Genomic DNA, 12,915 nt, shown 5'->3' on the forward strand with positions numbered 1-12,915 from the left:
TGGTCTTGTGACACAACACTTAAATTGATATAAAACCATGTCCTTTTAGCATTCATTTATAACTTCAGTGGGCTACTCTGATTTAAAAGCAGACTACTGGCTTTATCAGAGCATGGGCTTACCTACCACCGCAAACAAAATGCTGCTTCTAGCTTCAGCTTTTTTCCTAACACTACTGCAGTGCTCTAATGCCCCCCAAAACCAAGCATTACACCTGCAGACTGTAACACCATTGAAACAGATGCAGGAGTGGCCCTGGATCTGGTCAACAGACATCGCAGAGATGGCTATGGGTTTGGTTTATTCCGTGTTGCTGATGCACACAAACTACATATAGTAAGTATCAATTTAAAGGCTGATTTACACAAGGTTGTGATTTTAAAATAATGAGCCAGATCATTAAAAGGTTATGTTTATTGCTTTTACCAGAGCAATGTTGACATAATTCAATGAATCAGCTCTGATTTACACTGTCTCAGTATTCATTTGTGCATGATTTATTGTACCTAAGCTTGATTTTGAATGATGCTGAATGCCCTCTATTCTCTTGGCCGACAGGATGTTGGTGTAAGAGATGTTCTGAACAGCTTTGTACAACACTGGAAATTAATCTGTCCTGTCTGTTGTCAGGTCTCAGATGTTGCATTCAAAATTTATATTTGGAGGGTTTCTTTAATCTGCGATGTTTAACATTAATTAGATCAATGTTTCCTGCAAGACCAGTATTTTGTTATTATCTTAATTTTAGAGATAGATGAATAACTGGAGTGAAGGGAAAAAGGCAAAGGAAGTCAAAGGAGATGAAAATGCCACTCTGGAAAACAGAGGAAGGGCTGGATAAAGAATCCATTATCAGTCATTTCCTATTTCTCCTTCCTAGAGAGGATACATAAGCCTTTCTCAATGACTGCCTAAGTGCCAAAGCAAATCAATAGCAGAAAAAACAATAGAATACAAAATTTCTTTAACTAGTAGATAAAAAAGACCAGGATATTCAGATTTAGCACCTGGCTACCTTTTAGTTTCTTGGCTATGAAAGTAGAATCCAGGCACACATGCACTGTTTAAGAAGTATATTACACATCTCAGTATGGCAACTGAAAAAACAGGCTAGTATTTGGTGGAGCTACTGAAGACTGCCTGTTAGGACAAGCAAAAGCTCAGAAAGTGACCCAAAGCCCAGATTCCTGCAGGTCTTCAGCTATACGTTCAAAAAACCTGATGGATTATTTTGCTTTTCAAAGACAAGGATGTGGCAAGTGATACCATTGGGTTTTACACAATAGCCAGGTAGTTAATGAGCTCATCTAGGAAGCAATCAGTCTTCTTCAGCATTAAGAGATTTAAACCCTCAAGTCTCCTGTCCTTGTAGAATGCTGCTGCCATGCAGCTATGTGTGTGCGACCCTTGCGAAGTGGAGCCACTGGGCAGTAAGACATGCAAAATTCATTGCATGAATGGGAAAGACCATAGTTGTTTCTAAAAAGAAAAATCTCAGTGTTTCTGCATTTTAACCAATTATTGACTATATAAACTATAGAACCATAACTTGGAATAGGGACCAGAGCTGAGGATTCACACTTCCAGATGAATGCTATAACCACTAGACTACCATGCTTATGGTTTTTTTGTACCCTTAAGGAGTTTTGCTGTCTTTGCAGTCCAGGGCCACAGCTTCAGCTATCACACAGAGTCTACAAGAGCAGAAAAGACACTTCTATCTTACTGCTAAAGAATTCTCCCTGTAAGGTCTCTGTACCTTCTCAGACCCAAAGCCATCAGGTGTGGTCTCCTGCATACCGATCACGTACACTATTGTGCAAGAAGTTATGTTGGCTTCACTGCCATGATGACATTAAAAAATATATATATATATAAAAAGAGACCAGAACATTATTTTTATTATCTCCATGCAACAGTGTGCATCAAGTCTATCACATCAGCCCCCTTAGAAACTTAAGCAGAGCAATTCCTAGCAGCCAGATCTCTACTGGATTTACGTGGGAGTTCTAGAAGCATGAGATACTCAAGTATTCACACTAGAACAGTTCTAAGCTTGTGCAGTGCAGAACTCTGGTGCCCAAGATGCTTTTAAAACAACCAAGAAGGCACCATATAAGATAATTTTTTTTTCCAAGAGCTATCCAGCAGATGAACAGAGGAATTTTCTACTGCATATTTAGATGTAGACACTTAATTTCACCCAAGCTCTGCTTTAGCTGTTATTGAATCCAAATGCATCCTACTGAAGAAAATAAATATTTGCCAGGGATGAATTGGCTTCTTCAGCATTTCATAAGTTCGGATGGCAAAGTGAATGTATTCAGTCATTCCAGTTTTAGAGGGCTCCTAGTGAATAGCACATTTTACAAAAGCCTATCTTACCTATCTTACCTTTCCATTCAGTGCAATTCCATAAATACAAATCAGAAGAAAATAGTCTTTCTCACTGTCTCTGTTCTCTGTCTCCATTTTACTAATATGTTGACTAGCAGCTTGAAATCATTGGGTTTTATAAAATAAAATAGAAATACTAACTACCCCCAAGCAGAGAATAATCATGTGGCTAGTGGGCAGGACGGGTGTCCCCAAGAACTATATTCTTTTCTTGATTCTGCCATTGAATAACATGTGTCTTTGTGCAAATCACCTAGCCCCTATTTCAAAAATAGAGACAATGCTAAGATATATGCATACTGCAAAACTAGTGTTTAACACGACACTGGTGGACTCTCACTAATAAAAATATCACACTAGACTGCAGTAATTCTTTCTCAAGATCTTGTCTGTACAGGAACACTCTGAAAAAGGCATCTGAATGGATGAAATTTCATAAAACCTGAGGACACTTATTCACAGTGAAAGGCTTTGTATCATTTTATCTAAATGACAAAATAAAATACATCTGTGTTCATTCTGAATGTCCATATAAGGGTTGCATGAAGTTTAAATAATCCATTCCAAGTGTGAATTGAGATTAATTTTCCTGCAGAAAAATACAAAATTGTTTCTGTGGGCCACAGATAATTCTTAACACCACATCCCATGACACTGGCAGCCAAATTCAAATTCTGATTCTCCATCCTATTTGCTCAGGAGACAGAACATACTAGAAGAATTTCAGAGTTAAGGCTCCTGACTTTGTATGTATTATTACAGCTTTGTGGCATCACCCCCTGAATAAACTGAGCCGGAAGCAAAATTCTGAAAGTGTATCTGGTCACTAAGGTCATTTGAAATGGATGTTGCTATATAATTGGCTGCCTAGACAACTGATTTCCTAATAGACCAATATGTTCTATGTGAAAATCAGAAAGATGGAATGGCAGATTTTTAACACTGGCATTTTCCCTACTTGATGGGTGCCAGGTCAACAACAGACTCTTCTCACAGGTTCTCAGCAAAACGATAAGAGGCAACAGCTGTAAGTTGCAGGAAGGGAGACTCTGACTATGTGTAAGGCCAAAAAAACCATCATAGAGAAAGTGGTTAAGTACCAGAATGGCCCAGAGAGGTTGTGGAACATCTGTCTTGGTGATATACAGAACTCAGCTGAATCTAACTTTGAAGTTAGCTTTGCCTTGAGCAAGTGGCTGGACAAGATGACCTCCAAAGGTCCCTTCAACCCTTTCTGTATTTGTCAGCTCTGAAAAACCTTAATAGGGAACTGGGGAAGCTACATTATAGATTAAACATACCCACTTAAACAAAAATTCTTTCAGATCAAACTTCTTGTATACAAACTCTTTTTGACCTGCACTTCTCTTCCAGGGAAATTCATCAGTCCTCTATTTAACTTTGGATGTGCTGCACACTGAATGCTCTGTATTATCCAGAAGACACTGCGAGTCTCGTGAATACAGTGACACCTATTGCATGGCAAGTAATGCACCCACACAGAGTCCTATGTCAATAATGCAGTAACTTGATCTTCATCTCAACTGCCCAGAAATTTCTGTGTCATAGAATCTCTAAGTGAAGACTAGGCTTTAATATGGCTCACTATAAAATAAAATCTATCGAATTCTAGAGTTGTTAAACATAAGCTAAAGGTTTGGAAAAGGGTTGACTCCTCAAATAAGTGCGGCTTTATTTAACTAGTTGTCTCAAAGGAGCTATACTCCACATTCCACTGCTGGTAGCAGTACTGATGTTTTAAGAATAATTTGTTGACAACTAAAGGGCCCTAAAAATTATCTTTTAAAGCATGTTTCTAGTATATTAGCCAGAAATACCAGTGGTATATTCTGTCAGTTTTCTGTCGTAGTGCTTGTGGTATGACAATGTGAAATATTGGTAGTATCAGTACACATATGATATGTAGTAATACTTGTCCTTTATTGTTGTAGTCCAGTGATGCAGCCTGGGATGAGAACTACCAATCCAAAACTTTATTTAAATAGGAGAGTGGTGATACTACCACACAGGACAAAGGAGGAAGGCCATGAGGAGAGGAGAGGAGAGGAGAGGAGAGGAGAGGAGAGGAGAGGAGAGGAGAGGAGAGGAGAGGAGAGGAGAGGAGAAGAGAAGAGAAGAGAAGAGAAGAGAAGAGAAGAGAAGAGAAGAGAAGAGAAGAGAAGAGAAGAGAAGAGAAGAGAAGAGAAGAGAAGAGAAGAGAAGAGAAGAGAAGAGAAGAGAAGAGAAGAGAAGAGAAGAGAAGAGAAGAGAAGAGAAGAGAAGAGAAGAGAAGAGAAGAGAAGAGAAGAGAAGAGAAGAGAAGAGAAGAGAAGAGAAGAGAAGAGAAGAGAAGAGAAGGCATTTACTCTTTGTGTTAAGATGGGAAAAAGGAATGGAAGAAAAGGTCCATCCACTTTTTGATAAAGATTTATGTAACCTTGAGTATCTCTGGCATGCTCACTTCCCCTGCTAGCTAGTAGTATCTTACTGTAAATAAGTATTAGAATGACTGAAAAGGCTGGTTTAGTTTTCCATTGTCTACTCAGTTGTGCAAACTGAGAATTAAAATAAAGGCTCTTGTGGAGGGAGATCCCATTTTATCTGAATACAAATTCTGAGTGGTACAGGATCAAACACTCCATTGATGACCACATCTGTTACTCTTGGAAGTACTGTACATTAAAAGGAGGTATAATTTCTATGATCACCTACATCCAATGAAATCCAGTGAAAAATAACATCATAATCACGTATTCTTTTTTCCTCTCAGGACTTTGGGCAATGTAAGATTACCACATATACAAGCCAGCTGCTGAAGAAATCTCAGCTATATGGATTTAATTGTACATTAAGTCCAGGTAAAAGAATCACTGTTGTAAACCAATGCATACCTCAAACCAGCCCTAGTACCACATTACAAGTCTGTGCACTACTAGTGTATGGTAACCGTAACAGATTCATTCATCTGCTTGCAATTCATATTTTAGATAATTCAAATGGAATGTTAAGAAGCAGTAATAGAATTAAAGTTACCCTACTCTTCTAAAGCAGACTTCATTAATGTCAGATGATATCACCATTCCAGTCCACCAAAACATGATAATGAATATCAGAAAAAAAGTAAACTTGGAAAGAATGTCCGTTTGGGTGGTAAGATTCTAAGGTGGAGCTAAAAGATTTATAAGAATATTAATTTTCACAGGTTTGGGTTTTTTCATGTTACAGGACAAACCCATATTTGTGCAGTGAGGGCTAGGTATTTCACTTCCAAGGAAACACTTGCATTTCAGTTTCTCATTAGGAGTTCACATTAAAGGCACATGCACACTCCCAAGAGTATTAATATCCATTGCAATATTAGTAAATTCTCTGCTTTCACAGTTCCTCCTGATTTATTAGAGTGCAAAGATTTTCCTGTGAAAGTTGAAGTCTTAGACGTCACCGAGCAACATAAAAATATTGCTGAAAAGGCCCTGGAGAAATTCAACGGTGAGGGTAACACACAAACTACTTCAACGTGGACAAAGTTGAAAAGATTTTAAAGACGGTAAGTGGCATTTTATCCTAGAATTACTTATAAGCAACAAAATTTTGTGAGCAGCTCCAAAACCATGGGACCAGAACTCAAACCCTTCTACGATCAGAACTATTGCTTGTCACCTCTCAGCATAAATCATTTGCTTAAAATTGAAGGTTCTACTTCTGGAAAGACTTGTTATCAACTTTAATTTAGGCACGTGAAAGCAAAAGGATTTCTCATCTGCTAAAAACTATGGCAGAGTGATGGCATCCAAAATGTCAGAGCCTTCTTTGTGTGTATATTTTTATTTTGAATGCCTATTTACCGATCATATCTTAAGATACAAGAGTTTATTTACTACTGACCAGAGTTCTTCAAGAGGTAGTCATGTGTATTATCACAGTCATACATTCTGTCAACTGAAGTCAGATAATTTTTTACTCTTAGAATATTTAGCACATGGCTACAACACAAAGTGGAACACACTCAGAATCATTTTGACTTTCTGCTGCAGAGCAAAGCAGGACTCTGAGAGCACTGAAGGACAGGAGGTAAATTTGTATCTGTGCTTACCTCTTGTAGAACTACTGGCTCTGGTAAATAATTCCTCCACCTTTGAGTGATGTCAACATGAAGACTTATCCTTTAGGTGATTTAAAGTATAACACTCACATCACCACAATTTCTTGTTGGTAGATACTGGAGATCTTCACTTAAACAACACAGGATCATTCTGCCAACACATGTGTCATTTCAGGACACCTCTGTAATGAGGTTCCATGGTCCCTACCATAATATACATTGATCTTGGAAACTGCTTAAATTATAGTATGCCAACCCCACCTCCCTGCAGCTTTTAATATTGCTCAGAAACTTGACAGTGTTCTACACTGTAGTGCTATGCAGTATGTATCCCTACTCCCATTTAGCAAAAGGCTGTTTTCAGACTGCCTGGATTCGTGGATTTCTTCCTAAATGCTTTGTCTTCACACTTTGCCATCTTTAGCTACAGTGACAATTTAGATTGTACCACTGGATTTCAACAGACTGCATAACAGTTGGAAACTATGAATTATGATAAAAAAATATATCACAAAGTATGTGCATCCATTTTTAACCAGTTTAGTTAAACTAGTGAAACTTGTGTGCACATACATACTACTACAGTTGGAAATTAAAATGAAACACCTCTTTATGGATGTTAATAGGATCACAAAAGCCTTCTCCTATGTTGTTATGGAGTAATGCCTTCTCTATGAATAATGCCACTGACAACAGAGAAAGCAACAATCTCACAGTAACTGGCAGAATTTCATTCCAATATTAACATTTGCACTGTAGTACTATGCATTCCCATCACTGGAAAAGGGTGGTTGCCATCCAGTAGATCTCTACATTTTCACGGGAGGAGCAGTTCAATTTAGGAAGAAGACTAACGATGCTACTTCCTGAAAACACAGGCTGTGAAAGTAACAGGTTTTATAACATACACAGACTAGACAAAGAAATAAAGCAACCGTTCCTGGAACTCACAAAGGTGTGAGGCATGAAAGATATAAATTATCTAATCTATCTTCCTTACTGAATACATGTATATGTATGAACATTTGAACAGCACAGATAATGAAACCATGAGGTAGACAGGATTTTGACAACAATATGAAGTATGATTGCTTTTAAAATTACAGGACTTTAAATACACCTAGTTACCACTTCTTGTTTGACCTCTTGGTTTCAGACTGCCTCCTGTGAAGGTCACATTTTAGGATTCTCTATAAAAGAGACCAACTGTTCCAAATCCACACAGCAAGCAAATCAGGCATTGGAATGTGATTTTCTGGATGACTGGCATGCTGTAAATACATCTTAGAATAAGAACTGATACAATGGGTGGCACCAGGAAGATCTTCCCACAATATTTCCAAGTGTCTCTTATAAGCATGCACCCAAACTCAAAATTAAAAATCCAGCATGTCCAAGTCCAGATCCTAATTTTACAGCTGCTGCTTTTTATTCTATAAGGAGCCAGTCTGAACTCTCAAATCTAAATGTAATGGGAGACTGGCATATTACAGACCTAGATCTGAGCTTTTCAGTCTGGATCTGGCTTTCACATTCAAATTGTGGCCATTCCTTAGTAAATCATTCATGCTATTTTCATAAAAACTTCTACACTAACATGAGTCATAGATCTTGAAAATAATACATGTATTATGTCATCCCAGTGAGCCCAGGGTTACTTTTTTTTCCTCTGCCACAGGGGAATGGAGAGAGGAATAATTCAGGCTTATCTGCAGATTACTATCAAAGTACTCGCTTCACCCCACCTTCCCATTACAATAATATTCTACACCAAAGAAACAACTAGGCAAGATCATTATTTCAGAATAAATTATTCCCCAGAAATGAAATTGAAGGAATTAAATAAAAATATGGAAAAAATAAAACATGTGGAACTTTTGTTTTATCTACATCCATTTTCTTCTCTGGCTCTTTATACTCCAGAAGACTGGAAAAGGTTGTGAATGAACTGGTAGCGGAGCCAAAAGTTCACTAGCATGAAGCACAAGCCAGATGATAGCTAGAGGTTTTGAATTCTGTTCTCAATGCTGCCACCACTGGTGTGTGTGTGTAAAATGCTGTTAACATTTGTAATCATTGATCATAATAGGCTACTAATGGCCCAAACATATATCAAAGATAAAGCATCCACTACAGAGATTATACACAGAACCCCTTACCCAAGTTCTGTGCTCTTTCACATGAGCAATTCCACACACAACGACTGGACAGCAGGTGAAAGTCACAGCAAACAGGATGCTAAGGGAAGTAATGCTAAAAGATTACAACAAATTACTTTTCAAAAAATAAATATGGAAGAAAGCTCTACCTTGAGCTTTGTCTGAATCAGCATAGCTACACAGTGTCTGTTTTTGAGGACTTTGAGCAAAATTTCAGAATAGCCCATTCTGAACAGATGTTTGACAAGCAAAGACAGAAAAAAAGGAGTAAAAATCAGTCACGGACAGAGTACTCAATTTGGAGACATGAGTAGCTGGCCAATTTCTTAGACATCAAAAGAGAAGTAGGGTGGAGAGTAATAGCCCTCTGGATGCACATGGCAAAGTGGTCTTCACAGTCAAGAACACTCAAAAATGGCATATATTTTAATCATTATTAATCACTGGCAAGTATCACTGGTCAAAAAGCTCAGGATCTAGCTAAGTTATATAAACATACTTAGGTATCAAAGGAACTAGCCTAACTTTTAAAATGTTGAACTTTCAGTAGCTTCTATTAACTCCACCACAAGAACCCAGATGTGCATTGGCTTTTTTTTTTTTTTTTCTTTTCTTTTGCTTAGCATGTGCGATTCTGCAAGGCAAGAATTATCAGTGATCCAGATGAACCTGGTGGAACAGATACAAGCTGTGAAATCTACCATCCCCGGGTATGTACCTACTGAAATGTCTCTGGCTATATCCTCATGCAGGCTACAGCAACCTCACTTAGTCCAGACTGACAGATGATTGCAACGGTTGTTTATGTCCCTTTATTAGGGCCTGGGTGTGATGCAGCATGTCAGGACAGACTGGCTTTTGACTGCTGGGTCAATCAGAGGATGAATTGGAATTGAGCTGTCCCTACTACTCCCTCCAAGGGTGTCTTCTCTCAGTCCAATCATATTCCTCGTTAAAGTGAGTAGAGATTGGCAAATAAGTTCAAAGGAATTTTAGAAAGCAAGAGGAGAGGAGATGATCTTTATCATAATTGGTATTCCAGTTTACATTACAACGGCTACTCCAGTGTGGGTTTTATTTTGTTTTGATCCATCATAAATTTTGCTCAGTTGGTTATAGCGTTTCATTTTGTTATGGTGTAGTATTTCCAGACGATTTTCAGTAATTTGGCATTTTATCGCTTACTCCTTCTCTTCTATCTTGAAAAAAACACAGGATTTTTTTTCCTTACAGATCACCAGAACTGTAAATGCAAACCTACTAACTCACACCTCTCTCTCACCACTTTCTTCTGTCCTATTAACATCTCACTTAATACTTCCTCCCCTGGTGTTTTTATAAACAGCAGCATGACTATGGGCAAAGATGCAGATATTCAACTCTGGGACAGACACACAGACATCCCCATCCCCATCAACATTTTGGTCACGGACATCGTCACAGACATCATCACAGGCACAGATGTCCACCCTCTTCTCAATCCAGACCTAAAGACCCTGAGCATAACCATAGTTTCAATGAAGAACATCAAGACAGACATGAAGGACCTGCTCCTCCTCCTCCCCACTGCGGTGGACCACATCACCACTTTCCTCCTCCTCCCCATGATGGACCACATCCTCTTCCCCAAGCAGAACCACAACATCCCCCTTCTGCTCCTCCTTCCCATGATGCACCACATCATCCTCCTCCTTCCCAAGAGGAATTACATTATCTTCCTTCTTCTCCTCCCCCCCATGATGAACGATATAATCCTCCTCGTGGTCCCCATCATGGACCACACTGTCCTCCCCCTCCTCATGGACCACATCACCCCCACCCTCCTCCCCATCGTAGACCACACTGGCCTTCTCCCCCTCTTCACAGATGACATTGCCACCATCCTCCTCCCCACTGTGGGTGACATCATGCTCCTCCTCCAGGACACCCTCCTCATCTCTATCATCACTATTACAGACATCACTGCAACAAGACAAGCATATCTGGAAAGTACTTTCCATCCCAAATAACAGGAGCTGTCTATTGCATTCCAGCTCTAAATCAGCCGGATTCTCTCACACCTCCCACTGCAAATTTTCCTGAGCTATCCCAGAGCAACCCTCACTCCTTCTGCCTGAGCTATTCCAGAGCAACCCTCACTCCTCCAGCACTGGTGAAGGTATTCCCTTCACTGGCTCAAGTCTAAAGCAGATGCCAGAAGCTCCTGGTTTTCCAGATCACACTAAATAATCAAAGGCATGCCCAGAAAACCCCATACTTGTTCTTCCAAAAAGTTTGCCTTTATTTCCACATAGCTCCATGGCAGAAAATCCTCCTACATGACCTCAGAGAAAGATGTTCCTGGCTTGAGAGTTGCAGGGCCAATGACAGTTGTACAATGAATGAGAACAGCATGTGCAGAAGGGGAAAAAGCATATTTCTAGGAAGAAGAAGCACTGAAAATAATGATTAAGACAAGTATTCCAACCTGCCTCCTGATCCCAGCTATCTCTGACTCCAGTGTAACTGAAAGGCTGAAAATTCTGAGTCCCTCAGATAATGTGAATGGGTACAAATCTCCCCGGCAAACAATGCTCCTTTAGTTCTGACAAAAAGGAAAATTCCCTAACAGTGAAAACTACCATCTAAAATCTTTCATTTTCTCATCATTCATAATTATAATGTACTTCTCTGAGGAAATCTGACCTAGAGGAAATTTGACTACCTTCCATAAAAAATGATCCATGGCACCACATTCATGCTTTATAAAGATTCAAAGAAAATAAAAATATGTAAGCTTTTTTTTTTTCTTGACACAGTTGCCAAAGTTTTTTCTTTTTTGTTATTACCGATGTTTAGCTGCACAGTAAACATCCATGAGGCATACTCTAGCATAAGTTGACTGATGGTGGTTGGGTTACCACCATTATCTAGAAAAAGTCTGAGAATAGTTAATGACTTGTAATGTAACACTGCAGGGTGGCCTGCACAGGTACTTCCATTGCTAGAGTTGCTGGTGGTGATATAACAGAAATACTGCATTCAAGGACAGACCTTTTCAAATAGTTCACAATTTCTCTCAGCGGAGGAGAAAAGCAGATGCATGTAATAACTCTTTCATGTAAATATTTTCTTTATCACTGAACCTTCCTCACTGGAAACTGAGTTGGGAGGAGCAGGAAGAAAGAATACTGGTGTCTCTTTATACTCTAGCCCCCATCAAGGTTAAGTCCATTCAGACAGACCTAGGACCCCAATGAGTTAGTTCAGAACAGTTATCTCATAAGCAAGAACATGGGATTAATCTCTAAAAATTAGTAATTTGATCCTCAAAATAACTTTTTAATGGCATAAAATAAAATACAGTGTGAGGGCTACACTGAAGAAAAAGAAACAAAATGGGGACAGCATTTTCTGTAACTGAGTGAAGGTTGTCTAATTTTTAAAAGTGCATTATCATGTATGAACAACCTTATTTCTGGCATAGTTTATCGTTTATCCACAAAGTCTCTAAAGTGCATTTTCTCTAACCAGAACTTGTAGCAAGTGTGCTGGGCTGACCCTGTCCGGACACCAGGTGCCCACCAAAGCCACTCTATCAATCAGTCTCCCTTCTCAACTGGACAGGGGAGAGAAAACATAATTGAAAGGCTCGTGGGTCGAGATAAGGACAGGGAGAGATCACTCACCAATTACCATCATGGGCAAAAAAGACTCAACTTTGGGAAATTAGTTTAATTTATTACCAGTCAAATCAGAGTAGTATAATGAGAAATAAAACCAAATCTTAAAAACACCTTCCCCCCACCCCTCCCTTCTTCCTGGGCACAACTTCACTCCCGATTTTCTCTATCTCCTCCCCACCAGTGGTGCAGGGGGACGGGGAATGGGGTCTGTGGTCAGTTCATCACATGTTGTCTCTGCTGCTCCTTCCTCCTCAGGGGGAGGACTCCTCACGCTCTTCCCTGGCTCCAGCATGGTGTCCTCCTCACGAGAGACAGTTCTTCATGAACTGGTCCAGCGTGAGTCCCCCACAGGGTCACAAGTCCTGCCAGCAAACCTGCTCCAGCATGGGCTCCTCTCTCCATGGGTCCACAGGTCCTGCCAGGAGCCTGCTCCAGCACGGGGTTCCCACGGGGTCACAGCCTCCTCCGGGCATCCACCTGCTCCGGCGTGGGGTCCTCCACGGGCTGCAGGTGGGTATCTGCTCCACTGTGGGCCTCCATGGGCTGCAGGGGGACAACCTGCCTCACCATGGTCTTCCCCACAGGCTACAGG

General features: G+C 39.9%; 1 protein-coding gene and 1 long non-coding RNA gene across 2 annotated transcripts in view; one reads left to right on the plus strand and one right to left on the minus strand.

Moving 5' to 3' along the window:
- Nucleotides 1–12,915, minus strand: part of LOC128149561 (uncharacterized) — a 138,866-nt gene that overhangs the window by 91,437 nt on the left and 34,514 nt on the right. The window lies entirely within an intron of this gene.
- Nucleotides 64–11,451, plus strand: HRG (histidine rich glycoprotein). The gene is given in 10 exon segments (XM_052804905.1): nucleotides 64–194; nucleotides 197–336; nucleotides 3,772–3,879; nucleotides 5,168–5,255; nucleotides 5,779–5,892; nucleotides 5,895–5,944; nucleotides 7,656–7,772; nucleotides 9,282–9,368; nucleotides 10,004–10,746; nucleotides 10,782–11,451. Coding segments are annotated over 10 exon segments (1,728 nt in total). The 5' UTR covers nucleotides 64–112; the 3' UTR covers nucleotides 10,981–11,451.

The sequence above is a fragment of the Harpia harpyja genome, chromosome 12 (genome assembly GCF_026419915.1).
Source record: "Harpia harpyja isolate bHarHar1 chromosome 12, bHarHar1 primary haplotype, whole genome shotgun sequence".
Classification (NCBI taxonomy): Eukaryota; Metazoa; Chordata; class Aves; order Accipitriformes; family Accipitridae; genus Harpia; species Harpia harpyja.